Source organism: Halteromyces radiatus, assembly GCF_025201355.1.
Source record: "Halteromyces radiatus strain CBS 162.75 chromosome Unknown BX664scaffold_3, whole genome shotgun sequence".
Classification (NCBI taxonomy): Eukaryota; Fungi; Mucoromycota; class Mucoromycetes; order Mucorales; family Cunninghamellaceae; genus Halteromyces; species Halteromyces radiatus.
The window spans coordinates 3,039,655-3,055,004 of NW_026251689.1; the positions used below are offsets into that span (position 1 = coordinate 3,039,655).

The 15,350-nt window shown below is 34.5% G+C and overlaps 7 protein-coding genes across 7 annotated transcripts; 6 read left to right on the plus strand and 1 right to left on the minus strand.

Annotated features, from left to right (window-relative positions):
• Positions 1-937: 937 nt before the first annotated feature.
• Positions 938-3,474, plus strand: BX664DRAFT_295547 (uncharacterized protein). The gene is made up of 2 exons (XM_051542156.1): positions 938-2,099; positions 2,167-3,474. The coding sequence occupies exons 1-2, from the start codon at positions 999-1,001 to the stop codon at positions 3,301-3,303; spliced, it is 2,238 nt and encodes a 745-aa protein (XP_051402105.1). The 5' UTR covers positions 938-998; the 3' UTR covers positions 3,304-3,474.
• A 1,435-nt stretch (positions 3,475-4,909) lies between these two features.
• Positions 4,910-6,925, plus strand: BX664DRAFT_111923 (fungal-specific transcription factor domain-containing protein). The gene is made up of 3 exons (XM_051539710.1): positions 4,910-5,134; positions 5,206-5,998; positions 6,073-6,925. The coding sequence occupies exons 1-3, from the start codon at positions 4,980-4,982 to the stop codon at positions 6,808-6,810; spliced, it is 1,686 nt and encodes a 561-aa protein (XP_051402106.1). The 5' UTR covers positions 4,910-4,979; the 3' UTR covers positions 6,811-6,925.
• A 623-nt stretch (positions 6,926-7,548) lies between these two features.
• BX664DRAFT_348859 (uncharacterized protein) lies at positions 7,549-8,201 on the plus strand (the record flags this gene model as incomplete). Its single annotated transcript, XM_051547584.1, has 2 exons — positions 7,549-7,708; positions 8,143-8,201. 2 exons carry the CDS (start codon positions 7,549-7,551, stop codon positions 8,199-8,201), a joined length of 219 nt encoding a protein of 72 aa, XP_051402107.1.
• A 1,079-nt stretch (positions 8,202-9,280) lies between these two features.
• BX664DRAFT_330253 (uncharacterized protein) lies at positions 9,281-9,526 on the plus strand (the record flags this gene model as incomplete). The annotated part of the gene is made up of 1 exon (XM_051544942.1): positions 9,281-9,526. A coding segment is annotated over one exon (246 nt), but the record flags the coding sequence as incomplete, so codon positions are not given.
• Positions 9,527-11,259: 1,733 nt separating this feature from the next.
• BX664DRAFT_330257 (uncharacterized protein) lies at positions 11,260-11,664 on the plus strand. Its single transcript, XM_051544943.1, has one exon. It carries the CDS (start codon positions 11,339-11,341, stop codon positions 11,549-11,551), a length of 213 nt encoding a protein of 70 aa, XP_051402109.1. The 5' UTR covers positions 11,260-11,338; the 3' UTR covers positions 11,552-11,664.
• Positions 11,665-13,230: 1,566 nt separating this feature from the next.
• On the plus strand, positions 13,231-13,561 carry BX664DRAFT_330261 (uncharacterized protein). Its single transcript, XM_051544944.1, has one exon. It carries the CDS (start codon positions 13,245-13,247, stop codon positions 13,500-13,502), a length of 258 nt encoding a protein of 85 aa, XP_051402110.1. The 5' UTR covers positions 13,231-13,244; the 3' UTR covers positions 13,503-13,561.
• A 254-nt stretch (positions 13,562-13,815) lies between these two features.
• BX664DRAFT_330262 (uncharacterized protein) lies at positions 13,816-14,223 on the minus strand. The gene has a single exon (XM_051544945.1). The coding sequence runs from the start codon at positions 14,071-14,073 to the stop codon at positions 13,831-13,833; it is 243 nt and encodes an 80-aa protein (XP_051402111.1). The 5' UTR covers positions 14,074-14,223; the 3' UTR covers positions 13,816-13,830.
• Positions 14,224-15,350: the final 1,127 nt, after the last annotated feature.

Genomic DNA, 15,350 nt, shown 5'->3' on the forward strand with positions numbered 1-15,350 from the left:
AAGAAAAAAAAAGGGAAGGTATGAAAAGAAAGAAGCCAATAAAACGCTGATGATATTGGAACCCTTGTCACTTTTACCAATAAAATAAATTCTCTATTGACACAGTTTCAGCAAGATTTATATCTGAGTTTGAACTGTCTCCAGTCAAAGATGGAGCATAGGTCCAATTGAAACTTTAAAAGAAGATCCATGAATTTATTTGGGGAGATCTGGAAGGAAATGAGTTGATTCTTTCAATAGAAATTAATCCAAACAAATGAATCATAACGTGACTTTTTGATTATATTATATTTTAAAATCTCTGACGCCGAATCCCCCTTTTTTTTCCCATTCCTTTTTCTTTCTTTTTTTTTTTTTTTAAATGTAACTTTTTTTTTTTTTTACTTTGATGCCTTACGATTTAGAAAGTTATGGATCATTATATAGATATCAATATGATGATGAATTATCACAACAAAGAAATCGACATGTTCTTTTTGTAATACTGGTTGTCGTTTGTATGTTATGTGTCTTTCTAAGCTATCGAGTTTCTTCTGGTTCTGGATCTCCTTGCTCTACTTATATCATTTGGATACCCTCTTGTAATCAAGAAGAATATATATCAATACATTAGTTAGTTAGTTAGTTAGTTAATGATATTATATACAATAGTGATGAATGCTTATGACCCTTATCATTTTTATAATGATTGTACAAATGACTAAATTATGATGATGATGATGATGATTATACAAATGATTATATTATGATGATGACGATGACTGCATGATGATAGTAATAGTAAATATTGAAATTAACCTAATGACGACCATTTGCGTGCATGATATTTTTTTTTTCTTTTTGTGTGCCGGCGGGACGTTAAATCTATTGTTTTCACTGAAGGAACAATAAAAAAAAAAATGAGACGCGCACTAAAAAATGCCTGACTTTCTTCTTTCTTCCCGTCCTTTGTTTTATTTTTATTTTTATTGTATATATTCAGACTCGGCAACTAATCAATGACCTTAAGGAAGCCATTGAATTGCAGAGATATCAATAGGGAATATCATATCAATTCTCCAAACTCATCACAAGGACACAAAGAACACAGCAATCAGCTTACTCCTCCTCCTCCTCTTTTGATTGATAGTCTATTCCAATCCAACAATACCATTCGGCGACATCGTCTTTGCATCAACAACGATCCAACTATACCACCACCTGTTATAAAACAATCAAATAGTAGAATGTCAAGATGGATTCAACCAGAAAATCAACTCGATAATAGATCCATCATCTCAACTCGCCGAACTTCAAAGAAACGAAGAAAGATACAAAAATCCTCAACTTTACTAGATCCTCCAACCAGTCAACAACAACAACAACAACAACAACATGAAGGCGAACAGAAAGAGCAAATACATCACCTACAACAACAACAGCAACAAGAGCAGCAGCAGCAGAAAAACCATGAACAGCAACAATTACCATCAACTCAGCAAACAACTAATAGGATACAATTGTCCCGTCGTCAAAAGCGAAGGAATCGAATCTCAATATCATCATCACTCCAAGGACAACCTGAACAGTCAACAGATATAGAACAAGAACATCAGGAAGACATCAAGCAGGTAGCAACGATCAGACCACGACCGATTATACGTCAAGAAGAGTTACAAACACGAACATCAAATACACAACAAGAACAGTCGTCCTCATCTATCAAGTCACCATCAACTACAAATCAAAAACCATTCATCATGCCTTTACCAACACGATTATTACCACTTGAAAATATATCTGCATCGTCACATATGACCAACCATACTCGATTAAATTTATCTCGAAACTTACGCCGATCACGGTCAACACCACCAACACAAACATCGCCTTTACGTTCATTACTTCCATGTTCCAAGCAAGTCGAGCAATCATTTAATACACTCCCATTATGGCAAATTGAAAAGGAAGCGTTACATATTCGACATCTGTCGCCAATATCTGTTTTAAATGATGACTGTTTGTCCGAGATCTTTCTTTATTGTACTGATACTACTACTCTCTGTCGTATCTCTTCTGTTTGTCAACATTGGCGCCGTGTCTGTTCTCAACCTTATATCGTAAGTAAATCCTGCAAAGTATTCTATTCCATTTCAACTCATACACATTTTTTTTTTATTTTTGTAGTGGAAAACCATAGACTATACATGGAAACAATTTGTGGAACAGATCACTCCATCCAACAAACGGTTGAAATGGACACCTTATCGTCAAGAAAGATCAGCTTACATTCCAGTTATGCCTATATCATTTCTCAATATCAAATATATGACTATCACTGACAATACACCTGAAGATGCACCTCAACCTAAGCTCGTTTGGTCACCCTCTATGTTTTATTTGAATCATATTAAAAAACTTGAACTCAACAATATGTATTTGGACGATATTATGGATTTGATTCAACACACTGGATCTCTATTGGAATTAAACTGTCACAATATCATGTCTCGACCATCGAACGATACCATGATGCTTACGGCATTTGGAAAACTACAACATTTGCGTGTGCTCAGACTTCATTTTATGACCATGTGTGAATTGATCAGTCCAACTTCACTGACAGGTTATGGTCACCGACAACTATTATCAACAAGAAACAATAATAGATTGACCCTTCCAGTTAACCTTCAAATATTGCAAATCACCAATGTCTACGATATAGAAGAAAGTTTGGTTTCAGGAAGATCGGTACTAGTGGCAAGACAACGACAAGCAGTGATGGATCGACTGAGGTATGCATGGAATGAAATGGAAAACACTTTATGCAACAAATACAAGGTACTGAACACATTGGAAAATTTGACGGAACTATCATTGGGACACTGTTCTGCTTATACAGCACGTATTTGGAAAGAATGCATTATGCCTTGTACACACCATTTGACACGATTATCTCTTTGTGGTTGGAGTGGTGATGGTAGTAGAGAAAATCCTGTATCATGGTTAGAACGTCACGCATTGGCAGAAAGAACTCAAGTCTCTATTGAAAATTTTATGGAAGAAGTAGAAAAAGCTTTGGCTGATATGTTGGCTAATCTACATTCACTACAAGTACTCTCGCTATCTCAATTCCATTGTGGCCCTGGTCTTAGACAAGGTGTGGAACGTCTTTCATCTACTCGATCTCAAGCTCCGCTATTGAAAGTTATCAAGGCCAAGTGTGGATCCAAGATGATGCATAACAATATCCATCAGGAATTGGATATTAATGATTTAGCAAATTGGTTATTGGAACAAGTGGAAATTCATTTTACATCATAGTCTTTGTAGGTAGTAAACGAAAAAAAAAAAAAAGTTAGATAGCTTTTTATATTTTGCTCTTTTTGGGGTTGCTCGGATATAATTTTTCCGGTCAACCAATAGTTAGGATAGATATTTAGATTTGAATATGTCTTACTGAAAATCAAAATAAAAAAAAAAATTTATCTCGTCTTTTTATATTGTGTGATTTTAATCAAGCATTACTGTGGATTATTCAGCATTGATAGTCAAAAGTAATTTTTTTTTTTTTGTAGTGGTGACTGTTCCATATACGGCAAGTTGTAGTAAAGTGGTGATCGAAGTGTCACTGAATTTTTTTTTTTTTTTTTACTTTTCTTTTCCGCCTTCTCATACCTTCGCCACGCAATCCCTTTTTTTTCCATATTTTTTTATTTTTTATTTTTATTTTTTTGTTTTTTTTTATTTTTTTCTCTTTTACGTGGTGGAATAATAATATTATTTATATAAAGTCACGGTTTTAGAACACCATGCATTCTGGATCTTTTATACCGAATAACTCAGGACAACCTCCGCAGCAACAAGAACAACAACAACAACAAGATGCAAAAAGAAGACGATTAACACAAGCTTGTGATATGTGTAGAAAAAAGAAGGTAAAAAGGAAAAAATACATATATTTTTTTTTCTTTGTTATTCATAGCATTCATTTACAATAGATAAAATGTGACGGAGGACGACCTACTTGTGGGAATTGTTTAAAACTCAAAAGGGAATGTGCTTATATTCCTAGTAACAAAAAAAGAGGACCACGACAAGGATATATTGAAATGTTGGAAAAACGTTTAGATAAAATGGAAAAACTTTTAAGTCATTCAGCTGATTCTACAGAACAACAACAAACTTCTGATACTGATATATTAACTACCGAACAACAACAACAACAACAACAACAACAACAACAACAACAACAACAACAACAACAAACGAATTTGATTATGCCTCAATCTTCTTTAGGTATTGGATCATCATTAGAAGATATCAAACGTACTCTTCCTTATCCTTCTTCTTCATCTTCAATACAACAGCAACAAAGTCCTATATTACAACGTATCAGTCATGAACGATCAGGTTCTCAATCTGAAGCTTCTCAACCAACACCAACGTCTGCTATTGGTAGTACTAATGATTTGGGTTCTTCGGGTCCTGACTCTCTTTTGCCTCCTAGACCTATTGTGGAACACCTTATCAAACTCTTTTTTGACAAGATCTATCCATCCACTCCAATCTTTGATCCAAGAACATTTATGCGTGATTATCGTGAAAACAAACATTCTGATTTTTTATTACTATGCATTTTATCAGTGGCTGCCAGGTAAAATTATAAAATTTAAAATTTAAAAAACAAAAATTATTAACTTTTTTTTCCTAATTCTTTATGCATAACTAGGTTCTCTGATGATCCAAATGTCAAAGAAGAACCAGCTTGGAATTCCGGTGAAAAATATGCTACCAAAGCACGGGCCTTATTGGTTAATGCTGTGGATGATCCATGTCTATCCAATGTTCAAGCCATTGCACTGCTAGCTTTACATGAATTTGGTTCTGCTCGTGGACCAAGGTACACCTTAAAAAAGAAAGAAAGAAAGAAAGAAAGAAATAGATCTGTATCATCTTGAGAATTAAAAAAAAAATAATTATTGTTTTATAGGAGTTGGATGTATTCTGGTATGGCGATACGAATGGCAATGGAATTGGGACTAAATAAGGAACCTGAATTGGACAAAACTGTGGAACAAAATCAACCTGCGGAAAGATGGATGGAACAAGAAATACGGCGTCGTGTCTTTTGGGTAATCTTCACTGTAGACAAGTAAGTTAAGAAAAAAAATAATAATATTCTTAATAGGATGCTGATCAGTTTTTATTTATATTATTTTATAGGCTGAGTAGCGCATCCACTGGGCGACCATCAGTGATTCAATTGGAAGACTGTGATGTATTACTTCCAAGTGACGAATATGGATGGGTACGTGGACAATTCTATACGGAAACAATGGATGGTAGTCGTGTAGTGCAATTCAATGTAGGTGAACTTCGTGACAGCAGTTTATTAGGTATCTCTAGCTTGGTCAGTCCAGCGCGTCTTACATCATCAGTATCGAAATCATCAGGTGTTCTTTCCTGTCATTCATACCTTCTTCGTGCCGTTGCTTTACTTGGACGTATCGCCACCTTTGTCAATCGTACAACACGTGAACGCACTTTACCGCCATGCAATCCCGATTCTGAATTCGCCAAATTGGATCGAAGTATTGATGAATGGTATGAACAACTTCCTCCCGCCATGAAATATACACAAGAAAATATGGAACGACATCGATTATCACCTAATGTTGACAGTAGTCGATTTGTTTTAGCTCACATCATGCATAACACATTGACCGTTCTTTTGCATCGGCCTTCTTTGGTTCTTTTTGATACGTTAGTATCTGAAGTGGTTCAACCTTCTCTCAAAGAATTCTGCAAGGCTAGCGTGGAAAAATGTCTACATGCTGTGGACACCGTGACTACAATGCTCAAAGCTATCAATAATTGTGTGGATCTCATGCCTCCATTTCTGACCTATCTCTCCTATACTGTAGCCACCATTGTTGTCAATTCTACATTTTCTTCCAATCCAGATGAAGCAAAGAAAGCAAGAGCAGATCTCAATGAACATTTCCTTCTATTACAGGTAAAGTGTAGATATATTGATTGTACATAGATTCTCACTTCTTTTTTTTTATTATTATTATTTTATCTCAATAGTCAATGCGGAAATATTGGGCAATGGCTGATAAATTATATTTCATGATCCGTGATCTGTATGCCATGCATAGCAATACCATTCGACAACATTCTCGATCAAGTAGTTCATCCAATAGCGGCAACAGTAGTATTACAGAAGCAACTTCACCGTATTCTAATGCAACTCCATCCATGCCTTCTCCTACACCATGGAATAGCAATAACAGTAATAACAATGGATCATCCTTAATATCACCAAATTCACAACCACCACCGTCTATGCAACAACAACAACAACAACAGCAACAGCAACAGCAACAGCAACAGCAACAGCAACAGCAACAGCAACAGCAACAGCAACAGCAACAACTTTCGCCTACTGTATGTCAAGTGAATTCAAGTAACAACACCTTAGCAGGTCGCAATATGGACTATCTTCCCAACAATCAATATTTTCCCAACAACAACAATCAAGATAGCAATAACCTGTTGAACCCAACTTTACGGAAAATGTCACTAGCGGAATTGGCGTTATCAACATGTGATGGGGCTTCTTGTACTGATTGGACGGTGGGCGACAATAGAGAAAATGTGGCAGCAGCACTTCAATCCTTGATGGGACGTACAGGTGGAGTCTCAGTGACACAACCTATGTTTGATCTTAACTCAACAGTACCTTCCAATCCTTCTGTTGACGCCCTTGCTTGGAATCTTGGTTACTCTACGCCTGATCAATACAATGCGCCATCTGCTCAATGAAAAACAGACAGCTACAACAAGTCATTTCTTTTTGGAATCTATTAGCAACAATACCTCTCTTTTTTTTATCTCATATTACAACGGCTGTGCCCTTTTATGTATCATATCATGGTTATGCCCGCTTCTATCTTTTTTTTTTTCATCCATATTCATGTCTATGATATACTTATACTCATTTTACAATCAGTCCTACTTCCATTGTATGGTATTTTTATTATTATTCTTATTATTATTGTGTTGATTTTTGCCCTTGTATATTATTTTTTTTATTTATTTTATTTATAATAAACACTCTGGTTGAAGTTTTTTTTCGACATCGAAGATTATATGGGTGGTTATTTTTGTTGAAGTTATAGATTTGGTGACAAGTGGTGGTAACCATGCACCTTGTGGAATTACATCATACGTATAAACTATATTTCTCGTTTACTCGTTTCTATAAAAATTATGCAGTCGTGGAAAGCTGTTCCTTAGTAGAGGTTCTACTCCTTTCACATCTGGTAACAATAGAGATATTGCTTGTACTTATTATTATTACACGATCACCATATGAAGAGCATCATACCTTAGAAAACTTTTTGGTTCAAAGTTTTTATTTGTTGCATTACCCCTAATTCATAAGAAAAAGGATGATCGCTGCGGTGTGATGATCGTTTAAAGTTCTCCTTTCTATAAAATAAAAAAGGACACATATTCCATGTTTCTTTTTTTTTTTTATTATTTTCCAATTAAACAATCATGGTCTTAAAGTCATCCATTGTCCTTGCTGTTCTTGCATGTGCTATCTCAAGCGCATTAGCTAAGAAACAACCTGATACGGACAAGGCTCAAGGTGACAGAGCTAAAGTTCCTGAAGGTGATTATGATACTCTCGGTAGTCTTGGTGGTCTTCTTGGCGGTGATGACTGATTCTCCACTGGAGAGAAGCAGGAAAGCAATAATTGTATGACAACTTCACTCTTCTTGTTACCCATATGATATATCCACTTTTTGGTGCCAAACCCGTTTTTAGTTGTCATCTGTCTGAACTTCCCATTCCCTCCCTCAATATATATAATAAAAAAAAAATCTAGCGCATGACTGGAGTTTTTTAAGATCAAAAGATCTACGTGGATGTCTATTTTGGTTGATCTACAAAGCTTATTTTATTAGATAATGTGTAAAAATGATTTTATCGACATATACGGAAGTATTATTTAATTGATTATTAGAAGATTGTTACTGTTGGTGGAAATCGATTGTGATGATGATTGATAATTCAAGGATGAGTAAATGGTGATGACTTAGGGTAGATCATAATTCTTATTATCTCGACACTATTGATGACTATAGAGCATATGGATGCTGATGACAACGGCAGTAATGACATAGATGGTAATGGAAAAGCATGAATATAATTTTATTAAAGAAGAAACATATAAGCTAACTATCCAGAAAGGAAATCACCACGATAAGAGCAAGATAATGACGAGACCGACAATACCAGAAGTAGTAGTATGTTCATTCTGTTGATACAATTCTGTAATACCTCATTTGATTCAGTCGTCTATCCATTTAATTTGACTGTGCGATACATCCATGCAGGTTGAACTTGCTGTCTATCCATTTGATTTGACACAGTTGTATAGCCATCGAGTCCTATTCTATTTTGCATAGCTTTTCTTTTTTTTTTTTTTTTAAAAAAAAAAAAAAAAACAAAAAAAAAAAAAAGACGGCAAGAAAGAGTAACTTACCAAAAAAAAGAGACAGAAGTAATAGCATACCATTGCTTTTTCCAATAGACCTTCAAAAAAATGAAAAGAAAGAAACAATCATAAAAAAAAAAATAGATAACACCTTTCTTCGGATCAACACTTTCTATTTCTCGTTGACATTACCTTTACACTCTTTAAATACACGAGGCTATTGATAGCTTGCCCAAACTAAAAGAAGAAGTTTAGGATTTCAGTCAAACTAAGCGAGCAAAAAAAGTGATGGAAAATGAAAAGAAAAGAATATAAATAGTAGAGGAAGAGAAGATTTGGTGTTTACATAGAAAAAAGTTCAGACTCCTCAGTTAAATTATTTGACATCTTTCTTTTTTTTATCACCATGGACGTATAATTTTTTTTTGTGGTCAATTGGATCAAAAATAGGATCAAAAGTTGTTAGTTCAATTTACGAACTATTTTCACTAACCTGATCTGCTCTTTTTTTTTTTTTTTTTTTTTTTGTGGTCAATTGGATCAAAATGTAAGGTGGAAAATTCTATTCCTAACTACAATCCCATTTTTTCAAAAGCCAAATACCCTGATCATGACCGTTAGTTTGATTTATTTTCGCCACTTTTGGCTAGTTTTAAAAATGATGACCCAATCAGACTTAAAGGACTCATTTCCCATTTCTAATAAACGATTTGATTTGCACGACTTAACAATGGAGTGGGGCAAGTACCCAAGTCAAAGTTTTGTTTTTCTATAAAATAAAGAAGGATGGACTCTTCAATTTTTTTTTCCTTGCTTATTTTCATCCAATCATCATCATGGTCTTGAAATCATCCATTGTCCTTGCTCTTTTTGTATGTGCTGTCTCAGGTGTATTGACTAAAAAACAACCAGATGATAAAGGGAAGATGGTGGCTCGCCAACTTGTCGGAAGTGTTACTGGTGGTGTTTCTGGTGAACTTGATGGTGTTGATAATATGGTTCACAATGTTGTTGTCGATACTGCTGATTGATCTTTAGGGTCGTAAAGTCACCAACTACTATGATCACTCTTCTTGGTCTTCCTATCTTTTTTTTTTCTTTGGTGTCAAAATGTTGCTATACTATTCTATCTGAACTACTTCCCACCCATCTCAATTTATATATATTTAAAAAAAATAAACGTCCATTTTGTTTGCTTCATAAAGCTCGTTTTAATGGTTATTGTATAGGATGGTTCCACTATTAGATAGGTTACGTAAAAGGTTGTTGTTATTGGCGAGTGCAGACAATTGATGAGAATTGATGAGAATTGAAGAATGAGCGGATGGCGATAATTAAGAACGGGCGATGGTTCCTATAATTTCAGCTATTGATTTCTGTGTATAATGCTGAAGATGATGATATCGACAATAAGGACAACCACGACGGGGGAAAACATAAATATAACTTTATTAAAGAAGAAGAATATATTGCGTAACTAAATTAACACTAACTATCCATAAAAGAGATATCACAATATGGACCAAATAAGAGAGAAAGGTCAATCTAAACCAGAAGATGACCGTCATAAAGTAATTTCTACACAGCTTGATTTGTCTTTTTTTCCCAGGATACTGTAGTATGTTCATTCTATTGATCCAGTCGTATAACCATCTAATTTGACCCTGCGATATATCCATTCAATTGCTTTTGCTGGTTACCCATTTGGTCATGCTGTATATCCATCCAAATTTATCCGGTTGTATAATCATCTAGCCACATTCTATTCACATATATGTGCATAATTAAAAAAAATCGAATCGACTATATAGAATAGACAGGAAAAGAGCGACTTACCAAAAACAGAGATAGAAACAATAGAATATCCTTCCTTTTCTAATACATCTTCAAAGAAATGAAAAGAAACAAACAAACGTAAAACGCATAGTAGTACTTCCATTCACTTCAAACACTTTCCCAGTTCTGATTGGCATTACTTTTGCATCCGTTGAGCACATAAAAGAATGAAGACGTTAATAACATGTCATGCAACTGTCCAAAGAAGAAAGAAGAAGATAAGCGAGATTTCAATCGAATTAGACAAAAAAAAAAAAAAAAAAAAAGAAAAGAAAAAAAAAAGAAAGTAAAGGGAGAAAATGTTTTGGTTTTTATGTCCATAGAGTTCAAACTCCACAGCTTAATCGTAGCCGGTCAACCTTAATAATAAGTAATCGATCAGGTGGACCAGCTCTCCTCGCAAAAGCCTGGCATTACCTAGAAATCACTTTTGATTGAACATCTGCGTGAGTGGTAAAGCCTGAAAATTGACTAAGAATGGCGCATACGAGCTTCTAGTTACCAACTTTTAGTTCATCCATCTGATTTATTTTCGTCGTCGTGGAAGTATAAATCTCTTTTTTTTTTTTTTTTTCCTACGGTACTCTATCCACCCGCACTTTTTACACGGGGTACTATTTGTTAAGATCATGCAGGGGTAAAAATACCTGTTTTTGAAGACATCTTGTAATACAGAAACTATGAACAAAACATGCTTCTTGTTGTATCCATTTTCTGCAAAAGATAAATAAGGCTCTGCAGCTATGGAAAGTACTCGATGCCCATTGGCTATGATAAATTGTACTCCTTTTAAACATGAATCGTATGGACATGATCATACATACCTTGATTTTGATTCTCAAAATTTGTTTTTATTTACTGTACCATTTTCTAGAATAGAAAAACAAGAAAGAGGGAAACTTTGCCAAGTGATCATCACCTCTTTTTTTTTTTTTTCTATAAAATAAAGGATGAGCCCGTTTTCCTATTTTTTTTTGTTTATTTTCATTTAACAAGCAATCTTCGTTATGGTCTTAAAATTGTCCATTATCATCGCTCTTCTGCTATGTGTTATCTCCTGTACGTTGGCTAAGAAACAACCTGATACTGGCGATAAAGGGAAGATAGTGGCCCGTCAGAGTTCCGGAGATACTACTGGTGATTCCTCTGTTACCCATGACGTTGGTGCTACCCTTAATGACCTTACTGGTGATGTCGATAAAATTATTAAGGACGCTTAACTGGCAATGAAGGAAGTCAGTCACTGTACGTTCCTACCATTCACTTCAGCGTCTGTATACATATATATATGTTTCTTTAAAAAAATAAACATCCGTTTTGTTTGCTTCATAAAGACAGTTTTATTGGACAATACGTAAAATGATTCCAATCTCTGTTAGGTTACCGTAAAAAAATTATTGTTATTAGCGAGTGCAGACAATCGATGGTGATTAGTGACAGCTGGAGGATGATGATGGTCATAGTTGAGGATGGACGTTCATTGTTATAATTTCAGCTATTGATTACTGTGGCTGATACTGCAAATGATGATACCGAAAATATTGACAATAATGGAGGAACATAGATGTAGCTTTATTAAAGGAAAAAAAATATAGAGATGAAATATTGGGTAACTAAATTAACACTAACTATCCGTAAAAAAAAGACATCGCTATGTGGGCCAGATGCGGGAGAAGGAGAGAGAGAAGCCTACCCAAATCAAAAGATGATCAACATTAAGCAAAATTCTGCACAGCTGACTTGTCTTTCTTGTCCAGTCGAATCCTGTTGCAAACCTATGTTCCCTGTATATATCTATTCTATTGATCCGGTCGTATATCCATTTAATTTGATGCTGCAGTACATCCATTCATTTGATGTCTATTCGTTTGATACTGTTGTATGTCCAAATTGGTCAAGTTGTATAGTCATCTAGCCATATTCTACTCACATAAAGGTGCATCATTTAAAAAAAAATCAAGTTTAGACTACGTAGAAGAGAAAAGAAGGAGATTACCAAAGGACAAAATAGAAATAATAGCACACCTTACCTTTTCGCAATAGACCTTCAACGGAATGAAAGAAAGAAGTAATCATAAATAAAAAAAAATAGTATCTTCGTTCAATTCAACACTTCTCTGATTCTTGTTGATATTACTTTTCCACCAGTTGAATACCCATTTGACGACATTAGTGATGACATTCCATGTAACTGTTCAAAGAAGATGATGAGCGGGATTTCAATCAAGTTAGGAGAACAAAAAAAGGAATGGAGTAAAAGAAAGCAAAGAAGGGATAGAGAATTTTAGATTTTTAAAAATGCACAGAGTTTAAACTCAACTAAATCTGTAAAATTTCCCTCAAAAGTAATCGATCAACAACGCCCTTCTGCTATGGGCGAAAAAAACTGGTAAACACTATTGATTGAACCTTTGCATGCATAACAAGGCTGAAGGTGACTAAAAATGGCGCAGATGGGCTTTTAGTCTAGTTCATCCATCCATTTTATGTTCGTGGTAATAGAATATGATACCTTTTTTTTTTTTTCCTATGATACACTCCTACACATACCTTTTGGTTAAAATCATGCAGGGGTAAAGAGGTATCTTCTTTCAACACGTCTTATAACACTACGAGCATATTTCTCATTGTATCCATTTTCTGCAAAAATACACCTGCGCTATGGCATACACTCGTTGTACCATTCTACTCCTTTTAAACATGATTTGTGAGATAGCTAAGATAGGAGAACTTCCTTGATTTTCCAAGTTGTTTCTGTTTACTGCATCATCTCCTATCATGGAAAAAAAAGGGGAAAGCACCTTCGCCATGTGATCGTCGTCAAAGATCTTTTTTTTTTTCTATAAAATAAAGAAGAATTGATTTTCCATTTTTCTTCTTTTTTTATTTTCATCCAACTAAACAATCATCATTATGGTCTTAAAGTCATCCATTGTCTTTACTCTTCTTGCATGTGCTGTCTCAAGTGCATTGGCTAAAAAGCAACCTGATGCTGGTGACGTTAAAGGAAAGATGGTGGCTCGCGAAGAACCCATAGATGTTCATGCTGGTGATGTTGTCGAAGTTGGCGTAGACGGTGCCATTGACATCGACGCTCTCGGGAGCAATGTGGTTAATGTTGATGATCCTGCTGCAGGAATTGTTGACGAGGTAGTGGGAGCCCCTAACTGAATAGAAACGCCTTTCTTGTTGGTGTCCATATCTTCTCTTTTTTTTTTTTTTTTTCTCTTTGATATCGCGGTGTCATCGTACCATTCTATCTGAATTATTTCCCATCCATCTCAATATATATATATATATTTAAAAAAAATAAAGATTGTTCTTATTGGCGAGAGCAGACAGTTGATGAAAATTGATGGTAGTTGAAGGATAAATGAAACATGATGACGATAGCTGAAGATGGACGGTAATTCCTATAATTCCGATGTTTTTACTCTTTGTAGTACTCAAGATACTGATATCGAAAATAATGACAACAATGATGGTGGAAAAACATCAGCTATATATTTATTAAAGAAGAATGTAGAAGGATGATATATTGTGCAACTAAACTAATGCTAACTATCCATGAAAGAGACGTCACTATATGACCAGATAAGAAAGGGAGGATAGAGAAGTGAAACCAGAAGATGACCATCATGAAGTAACCTATACACAGCTGATTTATCTTTCTTTTCCAGTCGAATCCTTTTGATATCCATTCTATTGGTCCAATTCTGTCACTTTGCTTGATCTCGTGCATCCACTTAATACATTGTGATACATCCGTTCAGTCGAATTTATTATATATCCGTTTATTTGACCTTGTTGTATATCCTATCAAATCGAGCAAGCTTATAGTCATCTAACTATCCATAAAAGAGACATCGTCCCAGACAATAAAAAAAAAAAAAAAAAAAAAAAGAAAAAGGAAAAAAAAAAAGGAAAAAAAGGAGAGAGATCAATTAGTCAAATCAAAAGAAAACATCCAGTTGATGCAGCTGAATATTCATTGCACTTGATCCAGTTGTAGAATGCCTAGGTTTGTATCCTGTTGTATACCCATTCAGCTGATACAGTTGTATAAATTCCTAGTTGAGTTCTACTTGTATATATATTAAAATTAAAAGAAGGGGAAAGCAGAAGAGACAAAGAAAAGATAACTTACCATAAAGAGAGGACCAGAGGTAATATGGATAAACATGGCACTAAGTATTCATTAGTATTTGAAAAAAAAAATATATAAAGAACCATAACAATACATTAGTACATGACATTGTTTAATACATTACCACCTATTTTTCACTCTTTTTTTTTATTTTACCTTTCCATCCAGAGAGACACAAGAAGGACAGAAACTAAAGAAAAGAATGCAATGAATGCCTCGCAATAGTCACATTAACAACAAATTAAAAAGAAGATGAGTATGATGTTAATTAGGCTAGGAGGGACAAAAGAAGAAGAAAAGAAAGAAAAAAAAGATTTTGGCAGAGCCAACACTTTCAAACTCCTTTTGCAAACATCCCAGAGGATTGTTGTCAAATTGGTTCATTGCCTTAGATCAAACATGCACTATGCATAGCTTTTTTTTTTTTTTCTATTGTCAGTGATGATCGATGTACCTGAATATGATTAGGATAATGATTGTATGATTTATTCAGTATAGAATTCCCGACTTTTCCTCAAAAGAAATAGACTAAAAAAAGGACATTATTAGTATTGGAATGAACTTTTTTATTCATCGTGTCTATCTTCCATTTCCTTTTTTTTTTATTGCATATTAGTCATTCTCTCCGTTATAAACATAAAAACCTTCTTCTTTTGATTTCGATATATGTTTTTTTCCGATGATGATGATAATGATATTTTTTTTTTTTACTTGACATATATCCGCTTATCAACATTATAGAAAAATTCTAAAGAAGCTGACTCAATATTCTGTTCAATTAAACATGGTTGTAACATTGATGAAAAAGATTATGCAAAAAAAAGGGGGGGGGAATCTCGGGATTCGGCCTATTTTGTCTTTTTTTTTTTTTT